The sequence below is a fragment of the Zosterops lateralis genome (assembly GCF_965231275.1).
Source record: "Zosterops lateralis genome assembly, chromosome: 6".
In the NCBI taxonomy this organism is placed as follows: domain Eukaryota; kingdom Metazoa; phylum Chordata; class Aves; order Passeriformes; family Zosteropidae; genus Zosterops; species Zosterops lateralis.
In genome coordinates this window covers 58,268,411-58,283,597 of record NC_139761.1, presented here as the reverse complement: position 1 = coordinate 58,283,597, position 15,187 = coordinate 58,268,411, and the positions used below count along the sequence as shown (strand labels likewise).

General features: G+C 39.3%; 2 protein-coding genes across 6 annotated transcripts in view; one reads left to right on the top strand and one right to left on the bottom strand.

The window, feature by feature from the left end:
* Positions 1-4,767, top strand: SVIP (small VCP interacting protein). The gene is made up of 4 exons (XM_083864569.1): positions 1-134; positions 1,005-1,055; positions 3,112-3,225; positions 4,019-4,767. Exons 1-4 carry the CDS (start codon positions 72-74, stop codon positions 4,031-4,033), a joined length of 243 nt encoding a protein of 80 aa, XP_083720695.1. The 5' UTR covers positions 1-71; the 3' UTR covers positions 4,034-4,767.
* A 4,459-nt stretch (positions 4,768-9,226) lies between these two features.
* GAS2 (growth arrest specific 2) overlaps positions 9,227-15,187 on the bottom strand; it is a 75,586-nt gene continuing 69,625 nt past the window's right edge. For 4 of the 5 annotated variants that reach the window (XM_083864371.1, XM_083864374.1, XM_083864373.1 and 1 more), the window contains exon 9: positions 9,227-10,875. In XM_083864371.1, coding sequence (XP_083720497.1) covers positions 10,657-10,875 — 219 coding nt within the window. In that variant the 3' untranslated portion in view covers positions 9,227-10,656. The remainder of the gene's footprint in view (positions 10,876-15,187) is intronic. The other variant, XR_014590447.1, reaches the window with a different exon arrangement.

Below are 15,187 nucleotides of genomic sequence, written 5' to 3'. Positions count from 1 at the left end.
CGGGCACTGCCGGGCCCGCGGGGCCGTGGGCGGGGACGGCGCCGCTTCCTCGGCGGGGCTCCGGGCCGGCCATGGGGCAGTGCCTGCCCTGCTTCGGGGGCGCCGTCAAGGACGTGGTGGAGACGCCCGACCCGGTGAGTGTGGGAGCGCGGCGAGGCCCCCCTGCTTCCCTTTCCCCCTCCTTCCCTTCCCCCGTTGTTTATCGGTGGCGCCCGGCGGCGCGGCGGGGCGCTGGGCGCGGTGACCGCCCTTCCTCGGCACGGGGGCCGGGCCGCGGGGCTGTGCCGGGCCCCGGGGGGCAGCGGGGGAAGGATGCCTGTGCTTGGGCCCCCGGGCCGGGCCGGGGAGAAGTGTTGGGCCCAGGCAGTGTGGGGCCTGGCGCCCGGAACTGCTGCTGCGCCCCGCGGATCACGCTGGGCGCTTCTGTGGCTGTACGGACACCTGAACACGCGTTAGTGCACAACTGTGGCCAATGTCACCCCCGATTTTACAAGAAATAGGAAAAGCTGGGCGTTTTTCTCCAGTGCGTAGTGATGCTCGCTTCTAACTAGCCTCCAGTGCGTGACATTTTCCCTGGGTGAGTGAGAGCCCGGCTCTGTGCTTTGTACCCCTGATCTGAGGATTTCCTGGGGGAGGAGGAGGGGAGCCCGCTTTGCCTGGAAGAGCGAGCATTCCCCTTTTCCAGGCTCTAAAAGGACGTTTTACTGCCTGCCATTTCACCTCGGTCTGGATTGTTTTGAGCGGAGGTGCAGAACAGCTGAATAGCGATTTCTGGTGGGCTTTGGCTGTACATATGTCAGCAGCTGCTCTGCTGGCTTATTAGTCACTAAAAAAACCACTTCGTTCTTGCAGGCTGGCAATACAGGGGAGGATGATGCTAAGTGATTTGAAGTTGACATTTTGTGGGAGTTAGTATCATGGATTTGAGTCATATCTAAAAATGAAGACTTTAAAAACAATGCAAAGACTATGCTGAAGTAGAATTTCACTGTCTTTATATCTAGGAAATAAAAAGAAGACAACTAGCAGAAGCCGCTGAAAAGAGGCAGATGGAGGTAATGTCTGATAAAATGTCATTTATTAAAATTATTTTTAGATAGCTGGTTTGTGGCAAGAATGGCTTGGCCTCTCTGGTAACACTGGCTGTCATGTTCAGATTGTGGGAATTGTTAAATATTTTCCTAGTATTATTACTGTTGTACATTTATTCTTTTTTTATATATATTATGAATTTCACAGCTAGGTGGGTGCTCTCAAGCCATTGCAATTAACTGAGCTTTTTTGGATGGGAGAGATTTTACAGTAGTTTATAAAACATCCTAAGAACTGGAAGAGCAATTTCAACACTATTTTTTTCTTGTTCTGAGACTTGAAAACAAGAGATGGAGAAGTATTCAAACCAGAGTGGTCAAACAGTTGTTGCAGTGGCAATTTCAAGTGGTACTGCACTTGGTTTATTTATTTATTTTTTTTTAATGCAGGTTGTATGCACTCGCATGTTCTGTTTATCAACAGGGCAACAGTTTGAACATGTTTATCAGCTGAGATTCCAGGAAAAACATAGTATTAACTTAGTCTTTCGTCTTTTCTTTTGGTTTTTTTTCCTCACATACCTCTAAAAAAGGCTTGTAGCATATTCTCTTTACTTATTGTAGATTTTGAATGATGTGAATGCTAGTGACATTACATATTGACTCAGGAATTGACCATTGTGCATGGGGACCATGTTGACCTGGTTTGAAGGGAGTGTGGTAAATAATTGCAGTGGCAGCCGAGTGATGCGTTAGACCCCTTAAAACTCTGGATTTTGTGTCATTCTATGAACTAAAAGCAAATCCACGTGTTATTTTCAGTCACAAAGAGATTTTTTAAGCATAACTGTAGGAAATAGCTAGCTCTTAACTGGCTAAAAAGCTTTCCTGAGAGGAAGGAGAAATGAGGCTACTAAGGTTGTGCATGTCCTTGAAGCTTTGCACGACCTGTGATGCTGACAACGGAAAATGGAAGTATCACTTCCAAAGAGATAAAGCATCTACCAGGATTTTTCAGGCCTACCTCTGAGGTCACTTTAACCTCTGAATGTTGGGTTATGGAGATGTCTTGCAAGCAGCCATATTTAGTTTTGTGAGGGGACAGGAGAGTAGATTAGATGGCCTTCCTTCTGTGCTCAGTGATTTCCTGTACATGCTTCTTGGCTGCTCATTATCCCTCCTGACACCGTATGAGCTGTTCTTCTTTTGGGGTGCTGCAGTTTGGGTACCTGGCTCACTTGGAAAGCCAGTTTCCTAAGAGGCAGAGAACACATGGTGTGAGTAGGTTGGTATCTGGTGGTAAGGTTTGTCTTAGTACCCCCACTGAGAGTTGAGCTTATTGTCAGGATTGAAATTCAGGTGAGAACATTGCTGTTTTGCCTTGGTAGATTTTAGCATCTTTCGTATAACTTCTGCTATGTTAATTATAACCCTGAACTCAAGTACGAATCAGATTTTAAAACATTTTCTTTTTTTTTTTCCTATTCCTTTTTCATGGTGTTAACTGTTAGTAATTCTGATACTCCTGTCATCTAGTCGAGATCATCATTAAACAGTTCCCTGCCTGAAGCAGGCAGTTCACCACAGATTTTTCATTTGGTACTCCTGCAACCCACACACCTTGTGACATTTTGAAGGGTATTTTGAAATACCTTATCATGCAGGGTATTTCTCACAGATCACAGTTTAAAAGTTGAGCTTCTTCACAGCCTGGGCTAGCACTACTAACACAGCTCTTTTTCTCCCCTGTTTGTGAGGGTAAAAATAGGCCCTGACACTGAAAAAAACATGGACTAAAAGTTCGTGGACTTTTGGGAAGTTCTGGTTCTGCATCTGAGGATTAAATATCTTCACCTGGATATAAGAACAAAGTGAAACAAAACCACCCTCATTTATCTATGGGACCAAAGCTCACAGAATGAGGAAATATTCTGAAAGGGCTACCTTGATTTAACAGTAGCATAACTAAGTGCTTCAGTCTTTTCATGCAAACCACAGTTCATAAAATAGTGTTGCCAGCACTTGCAGTTTGGTTTCTCTGTAAGCTACCTTGGTCTTACTCAAATGTGTTTTCTCCCAGGCTTCCTCTCGAGGTATTAAGAATGTTCACTCTGTAGAGCAGAAGAAAAAGAAACAGGAAGAAATAGAAAGAAGAGTTGCAGCTTCATGTCCTGGAGGAGAAGGAGGACTGAGAGTAAGTTTAAAAAAAATAAATAATGTGATTCAACTGTCCAGATATTCACTGTGAAAATCTTGTCATGTAGAAGATTGAGTAACTTGAAGAAAAACCAAGAGGAAGGGAAATGAACTAGAAATGGATGCATGTGTCATTATCATGCAGAGTTCTTGATGAGACTACATCACTCGGACAAAAAGCCAGCAGGAATGGCAGAGAGCTTATTTTTCCCCCTCTTCTTCCCAGTTTCTACATCTCTGATGCATCAGCTTTACAGGTCTCTCAGCACTGAGGACCTCATCAGTGTGTTATCCTGTACTCAGCGTGCTTTTTCAGGGCCAGTTGAGATTGTACCTTCCTTCATAACTCACAGAAAACATTTGAACTAAGTAGGGTGATGGCTTTGGGTTTATGTATTCTGTCCATTACAGAAGAAATACACATATTTATGTTGGCATAAATATGGATGAACTTTACTACTATTGCTCTTCTAATGTGAACTTTACCTCATAAGGCCAGGCAGAGTGTTAATGAGGAATTACAATCTCTCCAAAACAACAGAACAGAATAAACCCTCATATTTTTCCCTCATTACTGTATCTGACTCAGGAGGCAGGAGTTTGTATAAGCTGCCACTGATAACACTGCATGTCCATCACTTGCTGGGATAAAAGGTGAATTGAGAATTTAAAGGTGTAGGGGAATTAATTGTAGTTTGACAGCCTTATAGTGTTTGTTTGGTTTGGGATTTTTTTCCTTTCTTTTCTTTGTCTTCATACAAACCTGTGGCATGTTCTGTTTGTTTCTTTAGTGGCAGGTTGGATAACAGGTGGCTGCTGAAGAGAAGATGATTGATGTTTACTGCCAGTAACTTGTCAGTTTCTGCAGCCAAGTGGCAATTCCTCCTCATCATGTGGCTTTTGCTGTTTATACCTGAAAACTCAGCAGTACTTTGCCATCGTGGGACAATGGATGTGGAAACAGTCACAGAGAAACTTAAGAACTAATTCTGAACACTACAGTTTTGCCAATTTTGTTTGTTTTCCATGCATGTTTTATTGCTTCCCTGTCAAGACTTCCTGCCAGCTAGAAGTGGCCTCCTTATGTCAGTCAATATGTGCACACTATCTGCTCAGTTGATGTCTGTTTGTCTGTCTGTGTGTGACTGGCCTGAGCAAGCTCAGGTGCCCACCAGGTGGTTTTGATGCTTATTTCAAGCTCTACAATTAAACTATTCTCCAAGTCCTCACATAGAAAGTTTTTCATATATGTATGTATTTGAATATGCAGATGACAGCATTTCTTTTCTGTTTCCTAATGACTCTTGGACTGCTTAGGAATTTAGTGCCTTTTTCAAAAAAAGAAAAGTAGAGTCCTTACAGATGGAATAATTTTGTGACTAGTTAAAAGAAAAAACAGAAACCTTTATAAATCCTGTGTACTTAGATCAAGTATGCTGTTTTATTATGTGTATAATAATCGTTCTCATTTTCTCATGTGGATTTCTTTTGGGTCTGTAAGTATTTATAATGAATACTAAAAGTTAAACATGAAATTAAACATCTCGTTATTAGTCGTTTTCTTTTATTACCACAAGAGGGGGATGCTGCCCCTCAGCAGCGCTGAAACTAAACAGGAAAACAGTTACTCTGCCATCTCTCTGCCAGTTCATTTCCAAAAGTTTCTCTGTTATTTTTCTTTTCCCCAGAGAACATTTTGCATGGGCTCAGTACCAGAATGGCTTCATTTCTCACCTAGTCAAAACTATAGAGGCTTTTTTTCCCCCCCCCCACCCCTTGAACTATGTATTTTGTCCTGCCCAGTGTTGTCCTGGGAGTGCAGTCTTGACACAGTTTCCTGGCTTAGCCTTCAAAATTGAGTTAAGGGATAGCTTCCAATATTAACATAATCGTGTTTGAGCTGAAAAAAGCTGTGTCCTTGGCTGAAGGCTGCCTTCAGTTTCCTTTGATTCTTGGCAATTGCTCTCTTCAGTGTATTAACTGGTCATAATTTTTTTTTTAAGCCTAGTGAAAATGCATTGAGTTATAAAAAAGTATCTCAGACCTTAATTTGAAGTGAGAATTTCAATCTAACATCACAGTAGCTGTCCTACAAGACACTTAAGCAGCACTTACACTTAGTTGCTCACTTGGTGGGTATTTAAGACTTTAAACATTTTCTCTCCATTCTCTGTCATACCACTGCCCCAAAAGTGCAAGGGGAACAAATAACATCCAAACCTTTGCTTGTATAAGTGCCATGAACAGTTTCATTTAAAGCTATTAAAGAACCTAGAAAAACCAATCACACTCTTCTCTCTCTCCATCCTTTATGTAAAGGCCAGAGCTGTCTGTGCTTTTTAAGAGACCTAGTTTTGAATGTCAGATTTATTCTATGGCTAAGGAACCACATTAGAGGCTGTGGGAGTGTGCAGTTCTAGATTACAAATCACCAACAAAGCTGTTTTAGAAGATATTCCTATACCATACACATCCAGTTGTCCAAATGGCCAACTGACTGGGAATTACTTGGGTAAATAAAAGCACTTACTGCTGGTTTAAGTTTCTGTTTCAGTTGAGAGTGAAAGCAGCAATGACTGCAGATCAGCAGTGTACAGCTGATAGCTTCCTGACTTGTACCACTGAACAGCAAGGCTGAGAGCCATTTAGATTAGAGCTGCTGTCTCCTTAGAGATGCCTTCCCTGTCTTTCTTATTGCTTAGTGCAGCACTAAGTTAGCATGAACCACAACAGGAATTTTGTCCTTATTTCTCCCAATTCTCAATGTTGGCTGCACCTCAGAGACTGTTAAAATGCAGCTTTTCACGCAGATTATCTAGACAGTTGATATTTTGTTTACATCAGTACAACTTTTTTTTTTTTTTTTTTTTTTTTTTTTTTTTTTTTTTTAAATCTTCTGAAAGCATAGCCTTGCACTTTAAAAACTGGCAGGCCAAAGCCCAGTGCTGGTAAATTAGACTGAAAAACTGACTCTCCATGACATTGACAGCATCATCTTTCTGGCAGTATTTGTTACTGCAACAAAGGTGATGCTATCACAGTGAAGCCATTTGCCACTCCATGTGGCTAAAATACACAGATTATGCTAGAGAGAGTGGGTTTGTAGCAGATACCCTGAAATTTGGGAAGACACAGAAGGATGGGCAGCATCACAGTGGGCCCTGAGGAACACAGAGGACTCCAGCATTCAGACTAAATACTAGAGACACAGCTCATCAGGAACAAGCAGTGCCAGCAGTTTTTCCAGAGTCTGGGAAAGCCTGTCCAGCCTCATCAACATTTGTGTGATCCCACTTGGCTGTTCCACCTTACCTTAGCCAACATGCCACAAGCTAAGGAAGGAGGAGACAGAGCAAAGAAGCAGCACAGTACCTAAAGCAACAGCCTTGTGCCTCCTTCCCTTGTCAGGTACTGCCAACCAGGCAGTGCAACACACAAGCCCAAAAAGAACCAAGCCCTTGTCAGCATCTCCAGGAGATGCTTCTGTAACCCTGAGGCGTGACAAACAGCTCATCTTCCAGATCTAAAGTGAAGATCTGGAAGTGAATATCACTACATTCATGTGTAATGAATTCAGGATTGAGTCTTCAGTTACAAGAAACTTGCTGTACCTTCCCACACACATATTGCATTCTCATTTCACTCATCCCCACCAACAACCCTTTAACTACCTGACATAGATTTTTCCATATCTTCACTAAATTGCTGTTGGAAAAAAAAGGTGGGACTGCAAAGGAAGGAGCAATTATCCCTATAATAAAGATGTGAAAAAATCCTATCCTCAATCAGTGATGTAAATAATCCTGCTTGGAAAAAAAAAAAAAAAAACAAAAAACCAAAAAAAACCACCTCCAGGTAATGTATGAATAGCAAGATGACAGAATGCACTTCTTATAATGAGCAATAACGTATCACATTTCCAAACTAATTTTGAATGGCTTCCAGCATGATGAGTCATATTTGACATCATACAATAAAAATGTTTTTTGTAAATAATTTAACATAATTTATCCATTTTGAGATTAGGCACAGATTTTTCACAGGCAGCTCCCATGGGGTTTGGACTATGAGGACTCTGAGAAAAGGCTTTGTTGCACCTCCTAGCACTTAAACTTTTTAGGACTTCAGCCTCCTCAACACTCACATTCAGCCAATTTACACAGCAAAACAGTTAGTTAAAATCACTACATTATGAAAATTACCTAAATCTGTTCTGCCTCCATCGCTACAACAAGGGATGTATGCTTTGAGCAAGATTCTGTTGCTCAGCTTTAGAGCAGCAAAAGAGCCAGAGGTTCCTAACAAACTTTTCTTACAGCAGCTTGTTGCTGCAGCCCTTTTGTTAGAGGGTAGAAATGAGCAGAGTCACAGACTTCTTGTTTCTCGCAGCATGAAAAGGGTCCTGGTTTATTCCTCTTTGCAGCTCAGAAATCCCAGCTCCAACTATTCACTGACTCTGGCTGCAGCAGCTCCTGCTGCAGGGATTAGTTTGCAGACTGTGACTGCAGCTTTTACCTGGCTAGAACATAACTGCAGGTTCTAACAACAACCAACAGGCTCTGACTGCAGCCCCAGACTGACCTCACAGGAGCGATTCTCTCTCCTCAGGATCCTTCTTCCCCTTCATCATCCTCTCATTCCCTCTTCCTCAAGGCAAACCCACTCCCTTTTATCACACTGATCTTTATAGGATACAGCTGTGACTGATCAGGGATGAAGTCATCTGTATGCCCTTCTCCTACATCAGGTGGTACTGGCAATACTTTAAAATAAAATCCTATAGTCTCCCATTCTGTAACTGGCAAAGTTGAAGCCTTAAGTCAGGAAGTGTTTTAATGTGATTTTTTTAAAGACATTTGAGTACCCCAAAACAGAAAGAGACTATTTTGATAGGTACAGTCCAAGCACATAAAGGGGTTCATGTTTAGTTTAAAATCTTGGTTTGGATTTACTGGGACTGTTGAAGTTTACTATTAGAAGAAACTTATGAACACCTTTTTCTATAATGACCTGCTCTGATTTATTAATAGGTAAACACCTTCCAATATTTTAAAAACCATAATAACATAATAAACATAAAAACAGAATAAGAACAACACAAACTTAGTCTTGGATGATGGAAATAAAGATCTTGGAATAAAGACTCTGGAAGTCTTTTCAACCTCAACGATTCTGAGAAATCTAACTAAATATGTTTTTAAAAACTAGCCATTATTTCTAAAGAAACATTTCACATTTTAACGAGTGGTTTTTTTTCTTTCTGTTTTCATTTGAAAATCATTCTCTCTGTGGTTATATTAAGGTCATGATTTTTTTTTTCAGCTATGCTACATTTTCTATAAAATGATGCTGCTTGTGGTCTGTTTTCTGCTCCCTTATAGAAGAAATATGACAACTTCTATGACAGCTAAGACTTTCTATGTCTTTTCAAAAGATTTATTGCTTGAATATATGTTTAATCTGCCTAGAAAGTGTTTCAAAATAAGAATAAAAGGCTGCAACTTTGGAATTATGTCCTGCTACTTTGTCTGCTGCACCAAGCCATTGTGAACTGTTTGCATTCAGCAGGTATTTTTAGATGGTGAGGTAGGCCTTTTCCACAGAGTGAGATACAACGTGCTGATTTTAACAAGGCATGGAACATGAAAGATAGTCTTGATCCTTTTTAGCCCACAGACATTTTGCTGGTAATTTTAAAGACCACAGGAGCAGATCATAAAACCATTTTTTTTTTAATTTAACATAAAAAAATGGACAAAAGCACTAGTCAGTACTAAAAAAAAATATTTCAGGGATGCTTTTGAATTTTTTTTTCCCTGAAAATTAATTTTCAATAAAATTTGGGTATTTCTGTGTTATCTGTTTTCCCCTTTCTTTGTGCAGCTCATTATTAGGGCAGCAAGCAGTGTTGTGTATTGTAGGCATCCAGAGAGCAGCAGCAAAGTGGAGATGAGAGATGACAAATAATAAGAGTTTCAAAATGTATGAGTATTTAAAAAAAATTATTTCATTTTTAAATTTATACAGTCAGTGAAACAATCCTATAAAATGATTTTTCTAGGATGTTACAAGGCACATAAATTACCAAATATAAACATAGAAAAGTAGCCAAAATAATGAACTAAGCCCACATATACCTTTAGCTGTATCAGAGGTGCAAACGATTTATGGGAACGTGAATCACTCTATTTACAGGGTATTGAATATTTCACATTTAACATGACCAACAACATTGAAAAGAAGGGCAAGGCAAAGCTCATCTCCAAGAGCAGAGCCATGTTTTGTGACTCCAGAGGGACTTGCATGTGGGTCTGATATTTTTGGGTCTGAGATTTTAGCCTGCTAGCAGCTGCTAACATTTTCCCAAAGAAAAGTTTCTCAAGAAAGCCTCTTCTCAAAGCAATCTTGGCAAAAAACTCTCCTTTCTCAAAACAATCTTTCTCCAGGTGGTGTTATGATGTTTCTCTAATTTAACCATAAGGATTAGAGAGGTGTCATTCCTATTCACCAATTATGTTAAGTCTGTATGGGAACATCTTATAAAAGGTAGTAAGAATTTAGACAATAAAGACTTCTTTTTCTATACTTTTTGCCTTCTGAAATATTTGGAGTCTTTCATATCCTACAGTGACACTTATGTCTTCTGCAGCTCCTCCTTGGCCCTGAGGGCTGTGCCCCTGCTGGTCCTTCCTTTGGGAGCTGCAGAGCCTCACCTCCTCCCCCACCTGACACAGCAAGGGACAAACAACCTCCCCTTCCCCAAGCTTGAGCAACTTCAAAAACCAGAAAGGATCTGCACACAGATCAAACACTCTGCATTGCCCTCAGCTTTAAATAGTAAAACCCTCTGAAGGAGCTCCTTGGGCTTTTTTTTTTTTTTTTAAGTAATGGCTTTGAGAAGTTGTCTGGCATGCAACAAGCCATTATATCCTACTAATTAAGAAAAGATTGCAAAACATACAAATAAGACAACTTTTATTTCATTTCAAGAGACATTACCAAATAATTTCCCCAAATATCCATTTTCCACCTGCATATATATATTTCAACTAGCCTACCAGTCAGGGATTCAAAGTAATAAGATTTTCGTACAAATATATTTCATTGTGTATTTTCTTCCATTAACAGGATCCGCTCCTTTATGTAGCTCTAAGTATACATTCACATATTAAAGAGTAATAATTTGGCTAAAAATATATGTCTATTTATTATCTGATTGTAGTAATCAGCCTATCAAGGGTAATTTGCTATAAAAGATACAGTACTAGAAATAAATAGTTCTAAATTCAGAGATCTTCAAAATGGGGTGCCATTTCCAGTCTGTGTTAAGTTTTCCAAAGTCCTTTTAAAGCATTAACTAAATTCACTACACTTGGGAGAATAATTTTGGCCTACATACATGAAGTCCCACTCACATGAGAAGCTCATTTCACTTAATCTCCTTCTTGGTTTTGTAATGGGCAGAAACCACCAGATAATTGTCTGGATTGATGTCCCTGAGGTTTGGAGACTTGCTCTGGACCGGAGAAGTTTTCCCATCCACTCGGGAGATCTGGAGCATCCTGCACGGGTCGTGCTTCAGTAAATAACCTGCAAAGGTCTCCCAACCTCCTCCGACACGAACCATCACATGCTTGTTGTGCAGCATCTGAAATCACACAGAAAAAACACCAGCATTCTTCAGAGCCAACCATTCAGAAAGAAATAACAATTTATTTTTTTTTTGCCGTAAAAACCCGCTGACTTTAATTGAAAGTTTGTTAACTAATCAAAAAACCATATACGGTAGTCCACTTTACAATAAAAGGAAAAGAAATAGCAGACTGTTTTTTATTTGCATTTAAAAAGTAAATAAATTTAAAAAAAAAACTGTAAGAAAATGAGCTGGTATTTTAAACTAAGGATTTTCATATTTGATGTAAATAAGTGCTACGCATTTTTCTAGTCCTTTAGCATGGAGTCTTTCTGTTCTTCATGTGTTTAGTAGAAATATACTAGGGAATATGCTTTCAGATTGTATTTTTAAAAATATGTTTATTTTATATTGTCATGAAGCTGGCTTTTCTTTATAGGAATAGGGAAGGGAAAACAACCAAAAAAATTCCCTCAATCTCTGAAAAATTACCAAAAAAATTTTAAGAAAATGAAGTTCCATTTATTTCAACAATTAAATCTTGCTGACAATACATTCTAATAAAATAATTTAATGTTGTAATTAAAATAAACTAATGAGGTATATCAGAAGTAATTTATCTGGAACTATTTGGAAACACCTGAATTTTCTGCCTAAATTCAAATACAATTTTTCTCCAAGAGCCAGTGTACCCTTCTCCCTTGCCTACCTTTGAGTTCAGTTGGCGATTTTACCCATTTCTCCCTTCTGTTTCTCCATGCAGAACAGTCAAATAAATACCAGTGGGGTATCATAAAGCAGCACTTCCTATATTTTATTGGTTTATTTTATAACCAACATTGTAAGTACCACACTGAAAAATGCTTTGATCAGGATATCTCATGAGATGCTAAAGAACATTTAGCTGTAGTACCAGAAATTAAAAATTGGTCCAGTAAAAGGCATCTAGAAGACATTTAACACAGTCTGGCTGTTTGGATGCATGGCTGTGATGTCTGTATGGACATGTCCAAAATTCCCTTGAGGGCTGGCAGTATTTGGCACATAAACCTTTTGTAACACAGCATAGCCAACAAAATAGGAAACATCCTAAATCAAACAGAATTGCACAGAATAGAAGGCAAAAAATTAACTTAAAAAATCCCTCAACCGAAAAACCCACCCATCTCAGCCTATAATTTGAATTCTATGACATAAGGAGACAGATTCCTTCACCTGGAGTGAAGAAAGCATGCCAGCTGTACAACTGCCTGAAGTTTGAAAATCAAGTTACATTTACAAGGAATGGAACCCTTCATTAGCATAAGCAGCTGCAGATGAACTCTCATCTGACAGTTTTCATGTAAAATATTTTTACACAAGGAAATTCTTGCTTGTCCACTTTGGTTTTTCTGTGAAACACAATGGGAAATCAATTATGGCTACTGATGAATAGCTTCTTCTGATCCGTGCAGAGAGATGCTCAGGGAGTCTCAATTTAATGAGCATCTCCCAGCTGCTGGGTCTGTGCTGTTCTTCTGGGTTTGTGTGAGTGTTGGCTTCCATGATAGTCTACACAAATGAGGGGTTTTTAAAGTGAAAACAGAATCAGGTTTTCTCCCTCAAGGTTTTTTTTTAAAGAAATTTTTTAGGTAACTGTTTGTTGCTGCATGAAGTTTTTCTACTTTTCTACTTCCCTGAGAATTCAGTGACCTGCAAACACCAGAGTGTGTAATAAGCTCCTGATTATTTGCCTGTAAGCCAAATTTACAGACATTAAAAATACCTTGTTAGCGAAGATTATGCAACTTCATCTCTAGAATTCCTCATAAAATTCATAGCAAAATCCTGAGGCATGATCTGATTTAATCACCAGCCAGGTTCTGTTTAGATACAATCATATTTTAAAAAGTTTGCAGACACTGTGGCATAAATATTATAAAAGGCAGTGCTGCTCTTACACACAAAGGAGTCACCTGCACATGAGGAATCCTGGGAGTAATTTCCCAGAGAATTTGGAAGAAAAATCAGTGGGAAAGCTAGAAAGCTTCCCTCCAACTACGATTTTTCTTGGCTTTCATTCCCTTTTTGTCATTGAATTTGTCTCTTCTTAAAGAAATGTTTTGGTCTAACAAAACCATAAAGCTTATTTTAGACTTTTAAGGAGTCACTTATGTGCCTGAGTGCCCGTCTAAGGGACTAAACCTCACCTCTACAAATCTGAAAAAGTGCAAATTATGTAGCCAGTTCCAGGTACTAATTATTCACCCACACTGAAGTAAACTATTTTCAGTCTATTCATGTGTATTTTGGCAGATAACAATTTATTAGTCTCTTCCAACCTAAATGATCCTAAAAATAAGTAAGTAAAAAAAAGTATTCCTCCACCTGAAAAACAGGAAATGTGCACTGGTCATTTTCTCTTGTCATTCCCCCATTAAGTTACATTTTGCCTAGCTCCCCTCTTTATACAGGATCTTTATATATAATCCAAAAATATTTTGGATTATGTCTACTAGTTTTAAAAGTTTCAAATGAGGTGACTTCAGCCATTACATATGGATTTGTTTAAGGACCAGCTCTGACTTTCTGTGTTGTCATTCTAAACCCTCAATACAATACCCTGCACTTCCTCCCTCTTCAGACAGCACAATAATGACATGGAAAATGGACAGCCCCCTGCATTAACATCCTCCTCTCATTTTTTTTTGAGAGTTATTTGTTGTAAAGCACACTAAACAAATCTCACTTAGTTGGAAAAAAGTCATAGAAAAGCTCGGACTGAGAAAAAGATGTCAAGAGCATATATTAAGTGCTTGTCACAGCATTTCCAGCTACTGTGAAGTTTGGTTTTAGAATGAACATACTTTCTGAATTATAAAGCACTTTATTTTAATGTTACATCTTGGGCTGTATCAAACACAACCCAACAGGTATGCACTTAATTTATTGAAACAGCCTCTGTTTCAGATCAAAAGCACAAGCAGACTTTGTGTAGACAACTCCAAAAAGCACCTCAATAATCATTCAGATATGCAAACACTCAAAGGGCTGTTGAAAGTACGAAACAAAAAATGGCAGGTGTAATTATCCACTTTTCTTATTTCCAAAATTTGGCTGTCACTTATGAAATTCATCAAAGAGGGCTATAGACATCTCTCTGCAGGCAAGACTTTGAGGTCAGCCACAGTAAAGACACTGGTTTTAAGCACACCTTTATCCTTTCCAAGTTAAAAGTGAGGTTTTCTGCAAAACTGTACCGGGTACTAAATGCCATGTAATTCTCCTAGGCACAAACTATTATGATATAAAAGTCTGAAAGAAGCTAGGAAACACAGATTTGATCATGAAAACACAGAGTGTCTAAAAATGAATGGGATGCTGAATTATTAAAGCCTTGTGTGATCCAAGGGAAATAAGTAGTTTCACAAGCCTCCATTTTCAGCAGAGAGCAGGTCAATGGCATGTGTGCAGTAGCATCAGGAACAATGCACTAGAAAAACCTTTCATTTGATGTATCAGCAGAACATCATACCAGCACAGCACCACAGCCTCCCAAAATGGGCAGCAGCAATTGCTGAAAACAGTGCTCTGATAAATCTAACCAGTACTCTGATAAATATAAGCAGTGCTCTGATAAATCTAACAACATACAGGGGTATCACTGAGGATTAGCTAGTTGTGGGTTGTGAGAAGTACGGACTGAAAGGATGAACTGGAAGTTTGGGACTGTTAACACTGCCCACAAATTATGGAATGCAGCACAGTGGTGATTTCCAGCTGATACACAGTTGGCTTAAGAGAGAGTAGAGATTGTTCCATAGTTTCAACCTGAGATATTTACAAAGACACATATGGAAATCAGTGCCGGGGAAACTGAGAATTTTATAGCAATGGGATAGGAACAAAGAAAGATCCACTTCCACAGTGAAGTGAATGGAAAGATCTCAAGAACCCTGAGATATTGAAGAACAATCATTTGATGAGTGCAGAAGTTCCAGTATGAGGGTGAGCATTTCTGCAGTCACTCTGTGCATCATTAAAGACACTTAGAAGCCATGAAATAACATCTTGTCTTCTGCAAAAGAAATAATCAAGTGAGGAAATGGAATTTTTTCCCTTTTCACATTAAAAAAAAATGCAACATCCTTTGTCTATTTGTGCATGGCAAGAGATGAAGTCCATATGCTTGGTATAATGGCATAAACCACCAATGCACAGGAGCTCAGCTCTTTGTGTAGCTGGAGCAGCCAGGAATTGGTTTAGAGGATGAAACCACAGCCAGGTAAATCCTGTATGGCACAGATAGCTATTGACCACTGGAGTTAATGGTTGTGTTAAAACATGT

Bases quoted from the DNA above. Each gene is read 5' to 3' on its own strand.
- SVIP (XM_083864569.1), top strand. From the start codon at position 72: ATGGGGCAGTGCCTGCCCTGCTTCGGGGGCGCCGTCAAGGACGTGGTG. The intron at 135-1,004 runs GTGAGTGTGGGA...CTTTATATCTAG, and splicing joins TGGTGGAGACGCCCGACCCG to GAAATAAAAAGAAGACAACT. The intron at 1,056-3,111 runs GTAATGTCTGAT...GTTTTCTCCCAG, and splicing joins CTGAAAAGAGGCAGATGGAG to GCTTCCTCTCGAGGTATTAA.